At 35.7% G+C, this 23,959-nt stretch overlaps 1 protein-coding gene across 2 annotated transcripts; it reads left to right on the forward strand.

The window, feature by feature from the left end:
• The first annotated feature begins 818 nt into the window (after positions 1–818).
• On the forward strand, positions 819–21,026 carry Tango10 (transport and golgi organization 10). 2 transcript variants are annotated; one of them, XM_071588443.1, is made up of 8 exons: positions 819–1,297; positions 1,389–1,515; positions 1,588–1,767; positions 1,852–1,971; positions 2,054–2,190; positions 3,285–3,538; positions 12,356–12,601; positions 20,248–21,026. In XM_071588443.1, exons 1-8 carry the CDS (start codon positions 1,254–1,256, stop codon positions 20,781–20,783), a joined length of 1,644 nt encoding a protein of 547 aa, XP_071444544.1. In that variant the 5' UTR covers positions 819–1,253; the 3' UTR covers positions 20,784–21,026. The 2 variants fall into 2 exon arrangements, with proteins under 2 accessions (XP_071444544.1, XP_071444543.1); XM_071588442.1 differs by having other exon boundaries at positions 820–1,297; positions 1,375–1,515.
• Positions 21,027–23,959: the final 2,933 nt, after the last annotated feature.

Below are 23,959 nucleotides of genomic sequence, written 5' to 3' on the forward strand. Positions count from 1 at the left end.
AGTTCGGATACTGACAATATGGTGTGAAAAATCTGTCATCGCTCACTGTTATTTCTTTTTAATTCACAAGAAAATTTGTTTGTAAAATCTATAAATTGTTGAGCACCTATCTCATCCTTGCTTATTATAGGTCAATATTCTTACTTGGTCACCTGTCTTGTCTAGTCGCAATTATCACTACATTCAGTGATGATTTAGTTAAATTTCCGGATTAGTCCGTTAGAGTACGATTTCCTTGCTTCTTGAAGAAGAGACCAAGCTTTATTTAAGATCTGAAAAGGATGTATTAAATCTAATTTTCCGGCCTTCATTTCAATGCAAATCTCTGAATCATTGGTTGCTCTAGCCTCATTTGTCACCCAGAATTTTCTTTTATATTTTAATTCATTGAAACTATTATTTTAACCTAGCATTCTTTAAAGAAATTATACATTTCAAATGAAGTAAATCTGCATTTCTTGCACATTTTTAACTAATACAAATATTATGAAGTTTCACCATGCTCTAAAAGATATGGTAGAAAAACAGAATATTATTGAAGACGATCAGTCGAACATTATTGGGTCTTTAACTATACATGTAAAAAGTATTTATTGATGCATATGGCTACAAGTAATGAATGCATAACGAAATATATTATGCACCTAAAGAGGGGCGACTAATTCCGCATTGTTTCAATTAATTCAGAACGGTTGACATGCTAGAGGACCATGGCCACAAAGGCAATTGCTATTATATGTAGTAAGTTTCTGTTTGTCAAGCTGGAAGTGTGTATTTGTACAGGGGTGCCAAGTATTTTTCTCCCAATGGTGCATTTCAAAATTCATTTGTTGACTAGGGTGGAGTGATCGAGTCGTAGTTTTCCCAATTCTTGTTCGATTTCCCGCTGAGTACCGTTTCCTACATGTCCGCCAATGACTACCAGCAAACTATCTCGTAGTTGTCATCGTAAGCACATTTCTTGACCTTATCCTGGGTCCAAGGCAATTAAAGTATTACCAGCAAGATAAGTATTGCAGGCATTGCCATCTACAGCAATGTTCGGGAAATGCATCGACAATGAACGACTTGTTTACGCAATGACATTTAAGCGTTTACAGGTGATAAGAAGCGATGCCGGTGTGCATTTATAATACGTAATTTATATGGGGGTGTGAGGATACAATAACTATTGGAAGAAATCAACTGGTTCAATATGCCAGGAGATTCCGCTGGTTGTAACGTAAATTGCGGTTGTGGAAAGGTCGGATGCAATGGAAATGAAACAGGCAGTGGATGTGTTACGGAGGACTACGAAGTATTTATCTGAGAATTGCTTTAATTTTGAGGTGTTCTTCCATGACATTTTAAGTAATTGATATTTTCATTTTTAAGATTGACAATTCGAGCACTGTTTTGCTGAAGATAGCTAATCTCTATGCGGAGCGACTGATGAGCGATATATGTTTGGTCGTTGGAGGAACAGAATACCCTGCCCATAGACTCATTCTTTGTGCCTCCAGTGAAGTATTTCAAGTGAGTTCAGAGCCTTAGTTTATCCAGCGCGACTTACATGCTTTGGGACTCACTCTTTTTTATCTGTTTAAGGTTATGCTGATGAATCCTCAATGGAGCGAATCAAAGGAAAGTCGTGTGATTCTGCAAGAAACACCGTCTTGCGAAGCTGTATTTGGGAATTTTTTGAAATATTTTTACACAGGCCAAATTCATATTAATCACACAATAGTAACACCCATTCTGTCACTTGCCGACAAGTACAATATAAAGGTGCGTTGATACGAATAATTAATTATTAAGAGCGGTTTTCGCTAAGCATTGATAAATTTCATAAATATATTTCGTCTCTTGTAGGATCTAGTCAAGTTGTGTGTTAAATATATGTGTTCGCACATTGCTCATGCTGCCACTCACAATCAGCTTATATCGTGGTTGCAGTATACCATGGCCTGCGGTCACAGTAAAGTAGCAAATGTTAGTACAAATTAATATAATTTATCATTTGAACAGCGTTTTTGTGTTTTAAAAAATCTCATTAATTTATTCTGTATTACAGGCCTGTAAAAACTTTGTTACGTGGAATTTTGAAAAGGTGGCTGAGAAGTCAGACTTTAAAAATCTGGAACCAGAGGTATTAATCCTCTTCTTGCAGCATAATGACTTGATTGTTCATAATGAGATGTCTTTATACAAGTAAGTGGATAGGGTTAATGATCAACTTCCCAAACGATAATTATTTACTGGCTGGAAAACACTTAAACATGATTACCCTGATTAACGTTAATGTTTGAACAATCCTCTTGCAATTTGCAATAAATCCCCTTGTGAAATTTGGCAGCACCACGTTTTCCTCCTGCAGTCTACTGGCATTCAAAATCTGAGACGCTTAATTTGTCAACATATTTTATTTATTTAATTTGAAGTTTTAGTGCCGCAGTCAGGCACTTGGAAGGACATAATGTTATTTAGACTGTGATAGAATAATTGTTTTGAAGTTGGGTGGTATTTAGTTGTATGGAAGTGTGTTACCCCAAATACCTGTGTATCACAATGTAGCATCTCATCAGTTTCTCTGCCCCATTAAAATAATTCTACATGATAATCTCAATTGTTATTGTGAAACACTTCATTAGGAGAGGAAAAACAAAAGATAATTATACTTACAAGGATTGAAGATTATGAGAATATTGAGACATTACACCAATTATGAACAAATAATTACTTCACTATTCCTTAATTAAATAAGCAATAATATTGTGATATCCCTAGGCATGTGATACAGTTGTTATTAAAAAATATGTGGAACTGTTGTAAATATATCAGCAACCGGATGTTAAGTAATCAAGAACCACCATTTTATGTTTTAATCAGGTCTCTGGAATGATAAATCTTAACCTAATGTACTGAGACATAATATTGAGATCAAGTTTTAATTCACTCTGATTGCCATTAAAAATTTGAATGATTTTTTTTCTGCCGCATAACTCTGGCATTAAATGGTTTAGGAAAATGGCATTTTCACCTGCATAATTTATAAGGATAGATTTTGCCTTATTTGGAAATGGAGCATGAAAAATTAAATTGAAAAGTGTGTTGGTTGTCTGTGATAATATTTAGGTGAGGGTACAGTTTTGAAATAGGCAAACTGCAGCCTATTGAAATGCTGTCTTTTGAAAGTATGTATTTAGTTATGTTCATGTGAAATTTGGAGGCTTAATCCAATGTTATTCATGGAGGCTTTGTGGTAGTTGGATAAATATTTATTCAAAATCTTTGTGCAATTACAGGTGTGTTGTTAGGTGGTTAGATGCCCAGCGAGCCATGATGGGTGCCGAACTTGAAGATGATTCTGGTGAAAGTGAAATGGATTCTGCATCGATAGAGCATCATATGGAGCAACTTGTTACTGCTGTTATGTCTTATATAAGATTTCCTATGATGTCCCCAAGGCAGCTGGCAGAACTTCTTCTGTCCCCCCTTACTAAGACATACAAGGAATTCTTTGTTGAAAGGATGGCGATAGGAATGTCATTTCATTCAGGTAAGTAAAACGAATACTTATAGGTGTCATGATAAATTATCTCTAGATATGTAAATGGTTATACATTGTATATCAAGACTCCTTAAAAGTAATTACTCTTAAATAAATTTTACAATGCTTCTTTTATATTTTATCAATTTTTCAATGAGGTTGTCATTGAATTTTATGGTTTGAGGCCCTATTTTGTTAAAATCATGATCACTGAATGAATAAACTTTGTATTTTTTTTCCCCACAAATAAACTTTATAATGCCATGAATATTACTAAGTTTACTGTGGCAAAAAATACCAAGTGCATTTATTTAGGGAGTTTATTATTATTCTAAAGTAATTATATTTATTTTGCTACAGTTAATTAAATTGAGTATGTGTGATATTTAGTGCCAGGTATTGAACTATTGTTTTAATCCCATGTGGATGTAATATGTGGGATTCATTTAGATGCTGTTTGCTTGTTATTGATGATTCATATTTTATTGTCAGATCACCAAGTATAGGATTTTTCATTTCTTACATTTGAATTTTCATAGCAATGAATTTTCTTACTTACTGCGCAAGCTACTTAAATTATCTACTAAATATAGAAGGAGCAAGAATAGAATCCCATTAGAGATATTTTGATGACACATATTTAAATATTAATTCTGAATTGCTTTAAATTATTCTTAAAGCATAATTTTGAAAATTTGTGAAATTTTGGTGTGAGACAATTTGGTGAATTTTTATTATATTATAAAGCTCGTAATTTTAGGTGCTGTAACATCCATTGACCTCAGTAATCATCCCAAAGGTTATTTTGAATTAATTATTGCAATAAATATATGTACATATTTATATACATGTGGGTCGCGGTAGTCCAGGGGGTAGAGCGTTGGACTACTGACTGAAGGGTCCCGGGTTCGATTCTCGGGTAAGGCACTCTGGGCACCTGCAGCTCCACCCAAGCTATGTGATTTTTCGGGTATCAGGTCCTCCTGGGAAAACATAACCGGCACAAGGAAAGGAACTGGCCATACTACCCTGATGCGTGAATTTCACACGCCGTCGGGCGTAGTACTGGGTGAACTCTAACATCCCCTACCAAACCAACCTTCGGGTTGATTACTGTGTTTATGGTTTATTATTGAGATATTAATCAACAGAATAGAACATGCTGCATTGTAGCTATTTTTTAAGTTTATGTTTGAATGCAGTAGTTGCCTAGTATCCTTAATACTCTTGAGTAAGTTGCTATGTAATCCGATGTCAAAATCTCTTTCAAAGAGAATTTCAGAGAATTTCTGTCATCAAAATCTTTTTCAAAATCTACTAGAATACTCATTAGTTTTCCCCAATTCACTCTATCAAATGCTTTTTCGAAATCTACGAAACAGGCAAATACCTCCTGGTTGTGTTCTATATTCCTCTCGATTAATAATCTCATTACTGCAATGGCATCACGCGTACCTCTCCCCCTCCTGAACCCGAACTGGTCATCCCCTAAGTAATCATTTACCCTACTCTCTATCCTTTTGTTTATGATCCTGAGAACAACTTTAGCTGGGTGGGATATCAAACTTATTGTCCTGTAGTCCTCACATGATGTTGCCTATACCTTTTTCGGAATAGGAACTAAAACTGATCTCACAAAGTCTTCCGGCCAGATTCCTTCCTCATAAATACTACGGATCAGCCCATATAGCCTCTTCCTCCCACATTTTCCTAAGCATTTTAAAAGTTCCGCGGGAATGTTATCCACCCCCACGGCCTTATTTAGTATCATCTCCCTTAAAGCCCTTTCTATTTCATTGTCTAGTATGCCTGGACCTAAGCTGTCTTCATCTACGTCATTTTCTTTTTCAATGTCTAACTTTGTTGGTCTGAGTTCTTTACAATACAGTTCTTCTATATACTCCTTCCATCTCTCTTGGATCTTTCCTTCGTCAACTATTACCTTACCCGCCTTATCTCTAACTGTTAGCATAGCTCTTCCTTTCTTACTTCCCGATAACGATTTAACTTTGCTGTACAGCGCACCGATTTCACCCTTCCTCTGCAGAATTTCCATATCCTCGCACTGCGTCTTCCACCATGCTTGTTTTGCTTTATTTGTTGCCCGCCTCAATTTATTGTTCAATTCTTTGTACTTCATTTTGCCTAATTCTGTATTAACATTCTTCCATTTTCGCCGCTCATCCATCTTTGTAATCATCTCATCCGTGATCCAAGGTTTCCTAGTCCTTTTAGTGTTAACGGTTCCAATAGTGTCTTTTGCGGCTTTAGACAACCCTTTCTTGAAACTTTCCCATTTTTCTTCGATAGTAGTTAGTTCTTTACCCTCCTCCATGATTTCCTCTACCGCCTGTTTGTATTCCTTCCTTTTCAAACCATTTAATGCTTCTACATTCCATTTTCTAACTCGCCACCCCTGCCTTATCTTTTTGAAACGGACTCTACATTTCAAACTAAATTGTGGTCAGAGTCCGCATCCGCCCCCAGGAAGCTGTGGGAATTTATCACACTGTTCCTAAACCTGTGTCTAACCAGGATATAATCTAGGTGATATCTTCCTGAGTCACCTGGCATTTTCCATGTATACCTGCGTCTTTTGTGGTGTCTAAACCAAGTGTTGGTGATGACTAACGCCTGTCTCCTGCAGAACTCAACTGCTTTCTCCCGGCGGTCATTCCTGGTGCCTAAACAGTAGTTCCCCACCTCATCACCATCCTTTCCCTCGCCTACCGTCGTATTCCAATCCCCCATCACTATCAAATGTTTCCCTGCAGGAACACACACGATCATGTCCTCTAACTGATCGTATATCCTATCGACCTCTTCTTCCTTATGGTTGCTCGGTGGCATGTATACCTGAATAATAACTAAGTTCGTCGGTTCTGCTTTTATCTCCACTAGTAGTATTCTATCCGTTACCTGCTCCATGTTGACTACGCTTCTTCCTACCTCTTCATTTAATACTATGGCAACCCCTCGTTGGCTCTCGTCCCCACTGTATATTATTCTATACTTATCACTCCAGTAATCCCCGCTATCTTTCCATCTCACCTCGCATAGACCTAAAATATCTATATTTCCCCTTTCCATCTCTCGCTTAACATTCTCCAATTTCCCAGTTCTCACCATTGTCCTAACATTCCACGTTCCTATTCTAACTTATTTGGTCTTCTTCTCCTGCGTCTTCTGTCCTGCTGCTGCTGGTTTTCCCTTGCAAGGGTTTCGTGGGATGACGACCGCGGATGCCTTGCCTCCCCCGCTGCCGGGCACGACACACGGCCGATTGGGCCGAGCCCCGTGGTTGCCAGGACTCAAAATATCTCTATTGTCCATCATATTTTTCTTGGGAATGATAATTGAGGTGGTTTCCCGTTGCCTTCCTCAATAGTGTTTTTAACATGACACCATCACTTACTGGCCGCCCCACTGGGGTCAGATGCCATTGCAGTCGCCTCACTGAGGAACAGAAGCTGCGTGGACCACCTTTCGTCTGGCTCCTAACCTTCGACCTATCTGGCATGGGTGACCCTAACAGGAGCAATTATTATTACTCCCTCCAGCACAGCTCTAGGGGTCAACAGAATGCACAAGTCCTTCCACCACGTCAAGGTTGTAGTCCGGGGAGGGATATATATATGTGTGTGTGTGTGTGTATATATATGTGTGTGTGTGTATATGTGTTTGTGTATATATATAAATATAAATATATATATATATATATAAATATAAATATATATATATATAAATATAAATATAAATATAAATATAAATATAAATATAAATATAAATATAAATATATATATATATATATATATATATATATATATATATATATATATATATATATATATAATAGGCTGACACAATATAAGAGTCTCTCTTGAAGAAGGCCTCTGAGAGGGCCGAAAGCTCGAACAATTTACCGTGTGAGTGTTCTTTTAAATGTGTCTATTCTTTTCTATTTGTGTTATATTGTGTCAGCCCATTATTGTGCTGCTCGTGTGAGTTTTTCCGTACAATCGTGGTATATATATATATATTTATATATATGGTTATATATATATATTTATATATATGTATATATATATAATTATATATACATATGTATATATATGTATGTATATGTATATATATATATATATATATATATATATATATATATATATGTATATGTATGTATATGTATGTATATATATATTTATGTATGTATATGTATGCATATATATGTATAAATATATATATATATATATATATATATATATATATACATATCATATACACACACACACACATATATATATATATATATATATATATATATATATATATATATATATATATATATATATATATATATATATATATACATATACATATCATATACATATATATATATATGTATATATATATATATATATATATATATATATATATATATATATACATATACATATCATATACATATATATATATATATATATATATATATATATATATATATATATATATGTATATATATATATATTTTTTTTTTCCTTATATCTGTTTCTGTATATATGAGTATTTATTCGCCGTTTGGCGGGATTTCGTGTTTGAATGTGTATTTGGCCAATGTGGCTCATCTCTTTCTTCTGGCTATGCGTGCCACGAAACGCACTGTTCCTTTACTGTATGATGTTGTATGAATTCTAAACCACTGACCTTTCCTCTTGTGTATTGTCTATTTCTCCTTTGGTGGGTGAAACAGTCCCCTGACGCCATCTCTTGGCTAAAGAATCAGGGCGCTTGGCGACATATTAGACCCACGGATCTCAGGGTAAATTATGTTTCCTCCATAGCTCAAGTGGTTAAGAGCATCCGAGGTTCGTGTCCCGGTCAAGGAAATATTTTTACTCTTGTGATCTGTTCGATTCCGCCTTCCCCACCTTTATTGTGTTCGTCCTTTATATGTGTTCCTATCCCTTTTCCTTATATCTGTTTCTGTATATATGAGTATATATATATACATATATATGTATATATGTGTGTGTATATATACATATATATATATATATATATATATATATATATATATATATATATATATATATATATATATAGATATATATATATATGTGTATGTATATATTTCTACATATATCATAAAAATATATAGATATACACATACATATATATACATATATATATTTCGGTTTAATAGGTGATGGTAGAGAACACCCAGTACTAAGCTCTATACGGCGTGTGAAAATTCACACATCAGGGTAGGGGGGCCAGTTCCTTTCCCTGTGCCGGGGTTACGGTTTCCCAGGAAGACCTGGTACCCGAAAAATCACTCTAGCTCGGGTGGAGCTGCAGGTGCATTCATAAATATATATAAACGAAGATCGTCATGTGACTTATTATGAGATTGAGGCATCCTTGGGGATTAGTATGACGAGCACCATATTACTTCTTTTTATTGCTGTTTATGAAGAATAAATTGCATGGCCAACATTTTTCAGTGCTTGAAGAAGCCTTTGATGCATTCAAAAACCATGTTTTGGAGGTATCTCAATCGAAGTGGATTAAGTGCTATGATTTTCCAGAAAAAAAGGCTAAGCTAAACATTAGAATAGGTGGGCAAGAACTGGAGCAAGTAGAACAGGTTATGTATTTTGGAAGGGCTTTGGACCAAGATGGTCAACGTAGTAGGGACGTAAGGAGAAAAATTACCCTAGGAGGAGAGGCTTTCACCAGGCGGAGCGAGTTGATGACAGAGACGTTGAGTAAGGATGTTGAGAAAAGACTCGTCAAAACTTTGATATGGAGTGTAGTTATGTACGGCACTGAAACGTGGTAAATGAAGCAGGATGATAGAAGTAGATTGGAGGCTTTTGAAATGTGAGTCTGGAGGAGAATGGAGAAGGTGAAATGGACCGAAAGGAAAAAAACAAGGAAGTGCTTGGTATGGTGGGCGAGGAGAGGTCTTTGTTAGGAAAAATCCTAAAGAGGTAGGAAAAATGGATGAACGGCATATTGATCGGCAGTGGGATGTTGAAGATTATAATAGAGGGGAGAATGCTGGGTAAACGAGAAAAGGGCAGGAACAGAATAGGGAACTTGGACGGGATGAAGGGAGGAAGGAAGTACGCAGAGTTGAAGAGGGACCCGAAGTAGAGTGCGTTGTTGGAATGTGTTTTGTTCGGAGTCACAAAATATTTATTTGGTAATTGTGTCCATCCAAAACCTACCTTAACCGGTAGATTACTTAATAATAATGATACCATTATAATTGCTTAGAGTAATGTTATCTTTGCGTGGTCGAGCTCTGCTAATTTCCCTATCCACTATATCCCACATTGCTCTATTTTTATTGACCGAATATGAAATTATGTATTTAAATTTTGATTTTTTTTTAGTATTCCTGCTACTTCTCCTAACAGATTGAGATTCACTTGTTATTGCTATCCTTAGGTTTAGAGCTTCACAATTTTTAAGGGAAAGAGGCATTGAATATAAGTTTATAATTATAAATGAAATATGAATTCGTATAGGTATTGGATACTGAAGGTTTTATATAGTTCATTCAAGGAGGTCTTATTAATTTTTTCAAGAAATTTGCTGGAATTGCTGTTGAAGAAATTTCATGCAATAATTATATTGGATGAGGGTTTAAAATCTGAAATAATATACAGCTAGCCATTGTGGTCTGTTTGGGTTAAGTTGACAATAAGTCAACAATGTTAGGATATAAAAGTTATAAATTGTATAATAAATGGATGTATGGGAAGTCTCAGTAATTCTAGTGGGTGAGTTTATGAAAGAGTAAAATCCAAATCCATCCTTAGTTTTGTGCAAGCCTAACTGAAACATCGATTATTGAAGAACAGCTAATATTTAAATCCCCGCAAATAACAGCTCTGTAATGTTTTCTCATGAAGAAGCCCTAGAAGCCCTATCACAATTATCAAAACATCCTTCATTATCACCTGCAGGAGGTCTATAAGCACAAACAATCGCTAAGTTCTTACAAAAGTTTACCTTTCAAAGTTTTGCTGCATCTCAAGGCATCTTCTTTTCAATGATAGAATGATGAAAAGTTTCTTCTTTCACGGCAATATTTGGTTTTCAAAAAAATACGTACACCACCATTTTTAAAGGACTTACAGCAGTAAGAATTTGCTAGCTTGTAGCCAGGTATATAATTAGCCCTTAATTCAGTTTTAATACCCCAGTGTTCACTAAAACAGAGTCAGTAATTGCAACTTATCTACTATTTAGTTTAATTCTTAGATGCTGATTATTTTTTGATGTAGGAGAGATAGAAAACAGGAGTTCCGTTTTTGTCCTAGTATTACCTCAGCTTCATTGCCTAGTCAGGATAAGGATGAGGTCATCTGCAATTCTGACAGCTGACGAATGATTTGCTTTCTGGGTTGGTCTAGCTTCTTAAGATTATGCTAGCTCCAAGAACAGGGGCAGTAGAAGGCAGGATGGGGTTGCACTTTTCCAAGCCTTCACTATTTTCAGGGACTTCATGGAAAGCCTTCCCATGGCCTTCCATGCCATCTTTGAAAGGAAAATCTCTTAATGTTTTCACCATCAAGCCAATTTTTACCATAATTCCTTCAGTAGTGCGAAGTCAGCATCAATTTTCAAAGATGCACTCTCTTCATAGTATGTCTCTAATTTTATGCAGATGAAATTTTTGTCTTTGTATCATTTTGAGACAAAGTAAAAAATCTTTTCAGTATTCATGCAGTAGTCCAGGGGTAGGGCATTGGATCACTGACTGGAGGGGCCAGGTTTGTTTCCTGGACATGCCCCCTGGGCACCCTCAGCGCCACCCAGGCTTAGTATTGGGTGAACTCTACCATCACCTACCTAACTGGCCTTCAGATTGATTATTGTTCATGGTTTATTTAAATACTGTTAGATAATTTATGAAACATGGAAATACATACTTAAAATGTTTTTTATCCTGATCTCCATTTTACATTAACCTTGATTTGACAGTTCATTGGTCCCTGCAAAAATTGGAATTGAAGATTTCATCGTATTTATGTTCCTGAATTGCTATTTATTTTCTTGAAATAATCGCACTAACATAAGTATGTCTGACTATTGCATCCTAAGTTCTTCCTCATGGAGTTTCTCTTATTTAAAGAAAATAAAAAATATCTTCGCAATACTAAGGGTTTTGGAAAGGCCATCCTCACTGACGTTAAGCACGTTAGCGCAGGATTAACGTGTTACTGTACCAACATTGTATGATAACGTAATGAATATTTCTGCTGAAAAGTATGTATTGCAAAATTTTGTAGTTATACAACAATTAAAATCAGGTATAAATAGTTTTCATGATTTTCTCTAATACTTTATTGTGGCTGATTTATTTTGCTTGAAACATGAAATTTTGCATTAATTCAGATTAATTTAGTCAGGATACATTTCTGATTTGATACAGGCAGTGTTTTAAAAGGTTTATTTTGGTTCAGAGAGGGAAGTTTTGTCGGAGGTTACACCCTACCACTGCTCTTAAAACCAAGTTGTGGTACTGTTTGCGATGATTATATAAATAACTCAGCATGAGGAAGTAGATTATTAAAAAATGAAATAAATTTTCTTAGTTGCATCCAAATTCGTGAAAGTTTATATGGAGCATTGTATCTGTAAAGCATTCCACTGGAGATAAGTGCAAAGAATTCATGTCATTGATTTAGAACCTGAGGATATGATGACATTGCAAAAGCATACCTTAAAGTTTAATCTAGATTATTATTAATTTTCCAGAGCTAGAGATTAAGAGATAATATGATATTTTAATGGAAACATTTTTGATTGCAGATCAGCTGGAAAGAGTTGAAGAAGTGGTACGGTCGCATCCGCATGGAGAATTACTCTTCACTCCCAGGCTGTATACTTCTGACCGATGGGGAGCTCTGCTTGTAGTGGAGCACTTCCCTCAGCTGCCAATATATCATTCGCACACACTTGTTTTTTCTGGTCCATCATCTTGTGCAGAGCATGCCTGCTCCTCATCTTCCCCTCTGCACCATCATCATTCTCCAGGTTCCAACCGTCATCACATGGGTAAAGTTTAGTTGTATTTTAAATAATCAGTTCCGTGGGTCTTATACTATAAAAGAAAAATGTTATTTTTTAGTCTATTTTAAAGTTAATGGCAAGTTATCGCTAAGTTATAGCTCAGTGAATATATTTGAATGCCTGTTTGGTATATTTCCATTTTGGATAGAATTTATGCCTCATACCAAGATTTCAGATTCTCATTTAATAGAATTGAGTATTGAGAAGATTGAGTACTTTTGTGGGTCTCTTGGGAAAAAATAAATCTGGCCATTATGTTATAGCAAGGGAGAGAGGGTGGATGGTGGAGGCAGAATTTTTTTATCCAGAGTAAGGTAAGGTCATAGTCACCCACAAAATAGATGATAGATTTTCCCTTTTCAAGGTAGTCAATGTAAATTGTACCTTGCGCATCCCAAAAAAAGGATGCAATGACTTAGCCAGCTGACTGTTATGGTTTTGGATGCTTTGGATGGCTTTCGCCGGCTGCATGCCACTAAGCTGACTGTCGCTTGATTCCGGATTGAAATGATGAGTCCATGTTTTGTCCATTGTCACATACCAATGCAAGAAATCCTGTTTATTGCAAGTAAACAGTGACAAACAGCTCTTTGAATCGTCAACTCGTTGTTGCTTTTGTTCAAGTGTGACCAAACGTGGCAGCCATTTGGAACAGACTTTTTTCATGTCCAACTTTTCCTGTAAAATCATCCACACACTTCCAGTTGATATGTTTACTGTCTCAGCAACCTCACGAACTTTCACTTTGCGGTCATCCATTATGATTTTTAAAGCTTGTTTCACATTTCTGGAGTGACTGCTTCAGTTGGCCTACCTGAGCATTCTGCATCACTTGTATCGGCGCGACTGCACTTCAAATCAATATACCCCCGGAAAATGGTTGTTTTTGACAGAGCTGAGTCTGGATAACATTTTCTATTCCATTGCTGAGCTTGCACAGTATTTTTTCCCATCAAATATCAATGTTTCATCAACACACGAAATTCGTTTTTGTCCATTTTTTTCACAAATGCACAAGTAGCGTCAATTTCACCCCAGCAGCTGTGCTGTTTATTGTCTGAGTGATGTGAAAATCAGACACATGTCATGTGAAGGTTAGGTCTTTCAAAAAACAAAGTCAAGTTGATATTGCTAACGCCATATATGGGTTAGTCCAGGGACTTGTTGAACGATGGGTTATATTGAACATGGTAATCGTGTTTTGATTTTTAGTGTACAAGCACTTGTACTTTGAATGCTAAAGCCATATGATAATATGAACTGATTCCACAAAAATCCATATCTTCTTCAACAAAATATCAATATCCAAGGTGGAATCCCAGCTGATTAATAATTTATGGCAGGATTTATATATGTAAATGTTGAATTTGTGACTAAAGAATCTAAGTGAATGGCTTAATATGACAACGGTGAAGAAATAAGCTCTATATGAAATTTCTGTTTATTTATTTAAATTTTAAAAATATTTTTTGCATTTATTGGTGTTTAAGTTGCATGTATATTTCAAGAGAAACTTTTTTTTTGACAAATTCATTGCTATGGTGATATTACAGCGTTCAAAATTAATGGAAAAAGTCATTGATGAAAGAAAATGTATTTTCTAACCAACAGCCATGATATCAATTTGAAGAAAAAAATTGGAAAATGCTAAAAGGAAATATGAAAGCGCTAGTGTGCTACTGACTCAACTAAGGGTTTCCATCTCTCAGAGGTAATAAAAGAAAAGAGAATCGAAATGCAGAATTAAAGCAAGCATAGCCGAAGAATAATATCATCAGTATTTCAATCCTGATATTGGATTACTGTAGTCATCCATTATTCTCTATTCATTGTTAATCCTTTCACCTTCTAATAACCTCTCTGTTTTATGTCCTTTGTAATTAGTCCTTTGAGCATGTCTCTTAGTCTTCCACATTGGATCTTTTCTTCAGTTTTTCCTACAATCATGTTTTTTAACTAATCCATTGTGCCTCAAGGTATGCCAATCCATCTATTACTTCTTTGCCTTTGAGCTCTCCCTATGTTCCTTTCATCTTGTGTTTAGTTCCTCAATTCTCACTTAGTATATCCATTTAATCTTCAGTATTCTCCTCCAGTACCATGTTTCAAAGGCTTCTGTTCTTTGTTGGTCCAGTTTTCCAATATTCCTTTTCCCCGATCCATGGAGTGCCGAGCTCCATATGAAAATTTTGACAAACTGCTTCCTTGTTTGTGACCTCTAGTTTCTTTGAACAAAATAGTTACCTCTTCATCATGAATATCTTCTTAGCTGGAGTAATTTTTTGGTTGATGTCGGTCAAATTTTTTCCATCCCAAGTTACACTGCTGGCCAGTTAGATATAGGAGTCCACCTGCTCTTATTTCACAACTTGAATAATAATGTCTACCTTCAGCTTCTCTTTTCCACAAACCAGGATTTTAGATTATTTCTTGTTGATGCTCTTCCTGTATTACATTCCTGAAGTATTTGGTCCATAGCCACATCACTCAATTCTTGTGTTTCTTTAATTGCCTCTTCTAGATATGTACTTTGAATAGGACTGGTTAGAGATTGCATCTTTTTCTAACTCCTATTTTTATTTTGGCTTCTATTCTTCTTCCATTTTTTATTTGCATGGTTTTTACCTGATTCTCATGGAGGTGATGGATTATTCCTCTGTCATTGTAGGCCATTCCAAGCACTCTGAAGTATCTGGAGCATCTCATACCATTCAATTTTGTTGAAGGCCTTTTCCAAGCCCTCAAATGCCACATATAGGCCCGCCGAGAGTCTTTCTTATGAAGGGAGCCAAGGCCTAGGTGAAAAAAAGGAAGGATTTCTATATGAGAGTCATAAGGCCTTCTTTTTCTAAGCGAGCCTACTAGAAGGAAATCTATCTCCTTTGTTGAAGGGGGCCTTTATTCAGTGAGTACCATTGAATTTGCTGTGCTAGTAGAGCTACAATAGTTACAAAGTAAACTTTGCAGTTTATAGTGCAAATAGATCAACACTGAATGCAGGTACAGGAAACTAGAACATGGCCACAGGTGGTGGCCCTTATGAGCTCTCCACTATGATCCTCATCCAAAGTTACACTTTGCTTTACGGTTGCTGTTGTACACCAAGGAAAACATTGGCAGGAGTTATGATTTCTCTGTCACTGATGGTCTTCAAGTAGAAAATGTGGTCTGTGATGACCCTATCACCACAACAGGTGTATACGATCCTAATTCAGAGTTAGACTTGGCTTTACTTTTGTTGTTGTAGGCTAATGAAAACATCGGTGACATTAAACCTAACTGTTTCAGGTTTAATTTTGTGGATTTTCGTTATGATGAGGGTAAAAAAACGAACTTTGCACTTCCTTATAAAGATTTAATATTTCACCACCATGGTTTCGATGCTGGCATGGCATGGCATCATCATCAGGAAGTGCAAAGTTTTTTTTTTTACCCTCATCAGTGACATGGATGATTTCGCTGTCAATAATGATCTTACAGTAAAAAATGTGGTCCATGATGACCCTATCACTCCAACAGGTATGTATGAATGTGATTACCCATTCTATAGAAAAAACAAACAAAAATATTAAAAATAACTTAACTAGGATTTTTTCTTGTAATGCAACAATTTCAAAGTGTAAAAATCATTCGCCTTGACTGGGATTCGAACCTGGATCCCTCAATGTCCGGTTCAGTTAAGCTATCGAGGCACCCTGTTAAACTCTTAAATTTTGGGGGCTTTAAAGGAACAAGATGTTGTGACAAAATACTATACATTCAATGTCACAGGCATTTGTAGTCGTGTGCGACGTGCCACAGTCCACAAGGTTAAAGCACTCTTTTAAACATTTAGGCTGTTTATACCTTGACATATTCCAAATAAACTGCGGGAGATGCCGCAACTAACTTTTAACGGAGTCATCGGCTGATGTGCATTTCAATGCAACAATTTCAGAGTGTTGCATTGAAATGTACATTAGCAGATGGCTCGTTTAAAAATTACTGTTGTGTCATCTCCCGCAGTTTATTTGGAATTTTTTCTTGCAGTATGTAGTTAACCATACATAGATCACCACCAAAGAGAGCAGTGAATTTCACATTCATTTATGATACATTTTAACTGGTTTTATAAAAGTTGGCCAATATACTCTAAATCAAGTCAAGATTGAACTATGTATTAATAATATGATGAAGCAGAGCGATTTTGTTTTCCTGCATGCTTATGATACTTGTTTTATTTTAGCTAAATTATTTCTGTTTGTACCTTGATTTATTTTCATAACCCCAGTATACTCATAGACATCATCCATTCATTTTACCTATGAAAACATACTTTAGTTTGTCTTCTAATTAAAATGTAGGAAGACTACTTTGCCCAACCAACCTAAGTAGTTATCAAATTTAATTGTGCAATATCAAATCTTATTAATGCTGTATTCTATTGGGTCAATTGGATAGTATTAGATTGAACTCTAGGCCTTACTTAAAGCTTTTGATATAAGGCTGAACATAAGTGGAGAATGCCTTTATTATGAATTTATATCTTTCTATTTAAACGATTTCTAGCTAATTGATGCATGGGCAGAAGTTGATGCACAACCATTCACATCCTGACCTTGAGCTGTGCTTTTTGAAAAACACTCAGCATTAAGGAGGGAACTAGGGGTCACGCTTGATGAACAGAAAAGTCATTCCAGAAAGGAAAATGATATTCAGACACTCAGGCAGAGGGTAAAAGTTGTAGATTAAGGATGGAGGAGGATAAACTGGCATTTCAAAAAAGAAAATGTGTGGCTCCCAAGAGAATAGATTTGCCTTAGAGGAAGAAATAATAATCACCAAATCAAAAATGAGGCATTTTAAGTAGAGGAAAGTAGATGTCGGACTCCAATGCCTACTCCAGGTGAACTTTTTGGTGATTATGTGTATGAATTATTATAAAGCATTATTAAAATCTCTAGTTCTAAACAATTTGAGGATCTATTTTATATTAAAAAAATGTCTTTACTTTAGATTTTACTCGAATAAACCATGATGAAATAGATACCCATTCCTATAAAGTGGCCCTGCGCAAATAGCTCTCCCGTGGGCTGAATGGGTATTATGAGCTTGATATTCTTGGACTGGAACATCTACCACAGGTGGCTGATGTTCTAGCTCAGGAACTGGCTCAATCTGCTGAACAGCCTCTCTGTGGAGAACTGCACAGACAACGATGGCCTGCAGGGAAGTTTTCAGCTTTGTTCTGAGCTTCATCGAGATACATGGCAACCTACATATCCATATTCTATAATTTCTCTCAACGATGCTCCTGATCTTTATGTGTGAGAAGTTATGGCTAAGAGAAAAGCCATATCATCAATTATCATGAATGTAGCTACAACAAATGTGATTTCCTAAACAATTTTTATATTAATAAAGTATTCACCACAATACAATAATTCAAAACTGATTTTAATTCCTCTATTATATTATACAGCTAATATTATTCATTATTTATGTGCCAAATATCATTCCTAAGGGTATTTTGAAATATATTCCATCCTCTGTTGGTCTGTTAATGTTTCACAGAACTTTAAAGTGAAAGAAAAATTTGTACTCACTGTCTCTCAAAACCAGTCATAGAATTCTTAACTGGTATGTTTAAATATGGCAATAGTGGATAACCATTGTCTCCCTGAAGCAATCATGTATTTATTTGTCCAGTGTCAAATCTGAATTTCAATCTACTGTTGTGAAAAATGTGGGCATCATGTGCTGATCCATTTCATTTACATACAAATTCTGTTACTTTCATGGATGGCAAAACCACCACATGTAAAAATAAATTTTGGTAACAGCCAAGCAACAAAAATATAGAAGTTTCATAATGGATGTGTCACATTTATAAATTTAAGAAGTACATTCCTTTTAATATCCTTTATTATTAGAGAGTCATTCTATGTGCATACATGGTGATAGTTCAGTTAGTGCAATAACAAGCCTTGTGTTTCCAGAATCTTCTAATTAGAGTAAAATGGCGAAAATCTTATTGCATTAAACTTCACAACATGAAATGGCTGCATACTTTTGGAACATTCGTGCCCCGGAGACCCTGTCTGCTGCGCAAGGGGGGTCTCTGGGTGGGAGGAGAGTAATAATTGGGGCCACACGGCCACTTTGAAGTTCAGCCCTTTAAGTCCCTCTTTACCCCCTCTGCAACCCAGCACCCGCCAATCACAACTAATTAAATTTGGAATGATATAATAAGGATGCAATTTTTTCTCTCAATTTGTTGAACTGTTTAATAGGTATATTAAAGAAGATATAATCAAAAGCTTAAATTTTAAGGTTTTAATTTAATAAATAATTTTTATAGGCACGTGCAGACAAATAACGTATCTGCGAAATCTCTTAATGACCAAATGCTAATCACAAGTAAAAATGTGCATATTATAAAATATATAAAAATTTTGTAAATTACCCAGAATGTTCATGATTTTTAAGGCATGAATATGGGTAGATATAGTAATAGCACCTCATGTATATGGTAACACAATTACTGTTGGGTGCATGCATACTATTACTTATAAAATCAGGTTTAAAATTTATTGCACGATGGACCAGCAATTTGTGATAACATTAATATCTACTCCTTTTCTGACTATGCGTTTCTAATGCACTATAATTTTAAGTATAGGCTCGTAAAAATTCTCAAAATGCCCTGGAATTCTAACTAATTTTATGTAACTGTATAGTACATAACTGATGTGTCATTGTTTCAAATTTTGTGTATTAGTCTCAATGACACTGAAGCATTTATGAAGGTGACAAAATTTTGAGTGTTGTGATGTATGTTGATCATTAACTTGTTTAAAATTAATGGAGTAGTTCTTACTGTATAAAATACCACTGAGAAATGACATTGAATTGATCATTGAATATATAATGGATGAAATCATCATTAAAGATGCACCTATCATCATGTATCCATCATTTTTTATTTTACATCAGATGAAAGAAGAAGCCTTCGTAATTGAAGGCTTGCCCTGAGCCCCCCTCTTTTTGACAGCTCAGACAATGTAAGTCTTCAAAGGCGAAGGATGCCTTTTTCCACTTGGTACAAAGTAGGCTCAATCATGTCAAATGAAGGCAAAGGTGACCTTATATACTATATATGTGATGGGGCTGCCGTCTCATGGGTTCATTGCATGCCAATAATTGGTTGTTGAGGTTGTCTACCGCTACTGTTTGATGATCAATCATCTAACTACGAGGCTGGGTCCCCTAGACTAAAGGCCCTCACAGTGTGCTAATTTCTGTGCTGAACAAACTGATTTTTGATGAGGTTTTTACTCTTCCCCCTAGTCAACCTGTCTTGTGTCAGACTTTGGTGGGGTTATATGTTTTGTTTGAAAACAAAGGTCCTGGATTTTTAAATGTCAAAATCAGCCAGAGAACATTACTAAAAAGGGTTGCCACAAAGTCCAAAGGGTACTCTGACTGGTTTTGATGATGTCATCAAAATTGTTGGTGAGTGCTTGCAAAATAATAAAGCAATACAAAGCATTATGGAGAAAAAGTTTCTCAAATTTCTATTTGTTAAAATAAGAATATAAAGGGTAGAACAAATTGTCATCCTCCTTCTATTGTGTGCATTTTCTTTTCAGGGTGTCATGCTGGATTGAATCCTGCATCTTACTCTGCAACAGCATCATCCTCAGACAAGCACTGTGAATGGGTTGTTGATTTATATCCTAAAGGTGTTTGGTTCCAACGATGCCAGTTAATTGTGTGGCAAGGAACAGTCGAGGTGCCAGAGGCTGTCCTGCGAACAGTTCGCCTTTCTATTACCTGTCGTCATCCACATCCTGTAAGGGTCCAGATTGGAGTGCTTGTTTGGGCCACATCTTCAGCCTTGGGTGGTAACAGCAGTGTGGAACATGTTGCTCGAGTTTTGCGAAAAATTCATCGTTTTGGGGGAGAGGACAGAATTTTGAATTTTGATGACTTGCTCTCCTTTGATGAGCTAAATGGGCCAGAAGTTATTATCAATGGAAGTGGTGTCAGTAGAACAAGCTGCTCCTCAAACAGTAACTCTCATTCAAATCCAAGCTCATTTTTGGTTGGGGCCAATCGGGATACACTTAAAGTTCACATTGTAATTGCTCCTTTGAGTGAAATTTGCTCACCTTTTATAAAATAGGGTGCCATAAATGTATGTCAAAAATTGATGGGGAAATTTCTAAAGGTGTAATGTAATGAAATGTAATATTTTGTGTCAGGTTTAAGGTACAGATAGGTCTGATGTGCACGTTCAATATGGTTCTAGTTCAATATGTATGTATGTGTGTTTGTAAACCCAAGGAAAATATTTGCCTCTTTCAAATGGGAAAGAAATGTATGAGCTTTTATATTGTAATTAAAGTAAATTGTTGAAATTGGTGTACCAGTTCGTTCATTTTTCTTATGAGAATGTTTGAAATTTTTTGTATAGGAAATGCATAATATTAATATTGCTCAAGTGTGAGGGGATGGTTGAGGATGCTCTTAAGTGACTTAGTTAAGTGTTAGAATACGTAAGATAAGTCGTTATTGACTTCTGCCTTGAATTAGTTGAAGATTATGATAATTATATTTAAAAAATTTACTCGGTGGTTAGTATATTGCCACAAGCTATAACTACTTTAAGCAATTACTGTGACTGCATATACAAAGTATGCTATCATAAGAATGCCACTTAAAATGTGTGACTCAGCATTTAAATTATTTATTTAGGCCACCAAAACCTTTTATAGTGGTGAAAAAAATACAAAATCAATTTGCATTCAAATGCAAAGAATGAACTTTTTTATTTTGGCTTATAGTAATTTTGATTAATTTAGGTATAATCTGCTTTTGTTTCAGTTCATCTCATTTCATCCACATTAGTTTTTGCAATGATTTATCATTTACAAAATGAAATGAGTGCCATAATCTGAAGTTTATTTCTTCTATTATCACTTTATTGTGTAACATGTGTTTCATTAAGTTACTTTGCAAATTGGCTGATTATTAGAATGTGTTTATTCCCTGTCATATTATTCTTTTGAGATGTAGTTGAGGCCAATACTTTGTGAAATTATATTTTGATAAACAAGAAAGATTAAAAAAAACATTGTTTTTCCGCAGATTAGAATTTTTACTGTGGACTATTTTCACTCTGCTGTAGCAATCATGTGGACTAATAGTACAATAGGTTTATATATCAGCAAGAGGTGGGGTTGGTCGCAGGATGGAGGGCAGGGGGACTGGGGTGGGTGTTGATGTGAGACAGGAGAGTAACACAGAGGAGGAGGGGGGGTAGGTGTATCGTGGATAGTCACTGGGTCCTGGGTGGGAGGGAGGGGAAGGTCATTAGTTGGTTTCCTGAAGTTCTGTTTGGAAGTAAGCTGTATGTCTTGGAGGGGGGAGTGTAAACAACAAAGGTGGTTCTTAGTAATAGTTTCCTTTCTCTGTACACAGGTCAATATGTTCAATTGATCTTGGATGTCCATCCATGTCCCTTTGTTCTCTTTGTGTATTATCTTTGGCATGAAGTTTGCCTGATGGCCTTCACTGAGGAGGTGGGCTGCTAATTGTGACTTATCTGTTTTCTTGTTGAAGTCCTGGCAATGTTCCTCTGCTTGCACCTGAAGACTACTTGTCTGCCCAATGTATGATGCCTCACGATTCGTATATTGGAAGAAGTTAACTGCACTCTGCTGAGTGGCCTCCACAGGACCTTCCATTGATCGGAGCAGGTATTTAATATTCTGTTTGTTGTAAAAGGGTATGTAGTCTTTGAGGAGTTTTCCAATTCTTATGGAGGCTTTCCTTGTATATTTTATGAGAAGCCAACACTGTTGTTCTGTGTAATAGCAGACATAAATCTTTCTGTGTTAATTTCCTCTGTTTCTCCCTGAAAGCAGAAATAGGATAGGGATGTTGGATGGAATGAAGGGTGGTAGGAAGTATACAGGGATGAAGATGGGCGTGTTGTAGAGTAGAATAGAAAACAAACTATTTATTTGGTAGTTGTGTTCATTCAAAACCTACCTTAACTTACCTAATAATAATAATTCAGTAAGGGCTATGGGAGTTAAGGTTATAGTCAATGCTTGGTGTCATGCCCTGAAAAGTTGCTAGTTTTTGGTGCATTGATGTATTATTTTAAATATATATATTTAATAAATATATATGTTTCTATATCCTTAACACCAAGAAAAAAATCTTCATCAATGATTTGTTCCCATGGTTGGATAATGGTAAATATGTACTATGCTTACTAGGCCTGTAATACTTTGCCATTATACGTACAAGGAATACAAGGGATTTTCCCATCCCAATTAAAAGAATCAAAAGTAGTGCCCATTTATGAAAACCATGGCTGTGTAAATGATTTGAACAACTACAGACCAATAGCCATCCAAAATACATTTGCTAAAATATTCGAAAAAGCCATGTATATGCAAATAGCATATTATCTCGAAAAAACTTCTTACTTTCAAATTCTCAGCATGGATTTAGATCTCAAAGGTCTACCACAACTGCCATATGTCAGGCAATCGACAGCATACTTAATTCATTAGATGCTAAACGCAAAACTCTTGGAATGTTTTTTGACTTGTCAAAGGCTTTTGATAATGTAAACTACAATAGACTACTAATTAAACTCAATAGAATAGGAATTAGAGGAATTCCTTTAAACTGGATGAAGTCCTATATTCATAATCGCACTCAGAAAGTAGTGTTATCAGTTGATGGGTCAAAATATTCATCCGAAGCATACCAAGTTAACAAAGGTGTTCCACAAGGCTCAACCCTTGGGCCACTCCTCTTTCTGATTTACATCAATGACCTACCTAACTGCTTACCAAATAATGATGGAAAAATACCAGTGTTGTACGCTGACGACACTAATGTAATAATATCAATGCAAACATATCCCAGCCTTATGGAAAAATCTAAGTCTGTCACACTTGCAATAAACAAGTGGTGTACAGACAACCTTCTAGACTTAAATGTAAATAAAAGTAAAATAGTATACTTTACACGCAATAAGAACGTGTCAGATGATCTGCTGGTAAAAATCAATGACCAATCAATTGAGCATGTGACAGAATGCAAATTTCTAGGTATTTCTCTATGTGCAAATATTTCTTGGGATACTCATGTAAAAGCCCTTCTACACAAGCTCAGTTCAACTTGCTACTTATTAAGACACCTGTATGAAACTACAAGTAAAACTGTACTACTCAATTTATACTATGGGGAAATTTATTCAAATATAATCCATAGCATAATATTATGGGGATCAGCTGCTATATCTCTAACCATCCTTAAAATAATGAAAGAAAGCTA

The sequence above is a fragment of the Hetaerina americana genome, unplaced genomic scaffold (genome assembly GCF_022747635.1).
Source record: "Hetaerina americana unplaced genomic scaffold, ioHetAmer1.1.p SCAF_3, whole genome shotgun sequence".
NCBI lineage: Eukaryota > Metazoa > Arthropoda > Insecta > Odonata > Calopterygidae > Hetaerina > Hetaerina americana.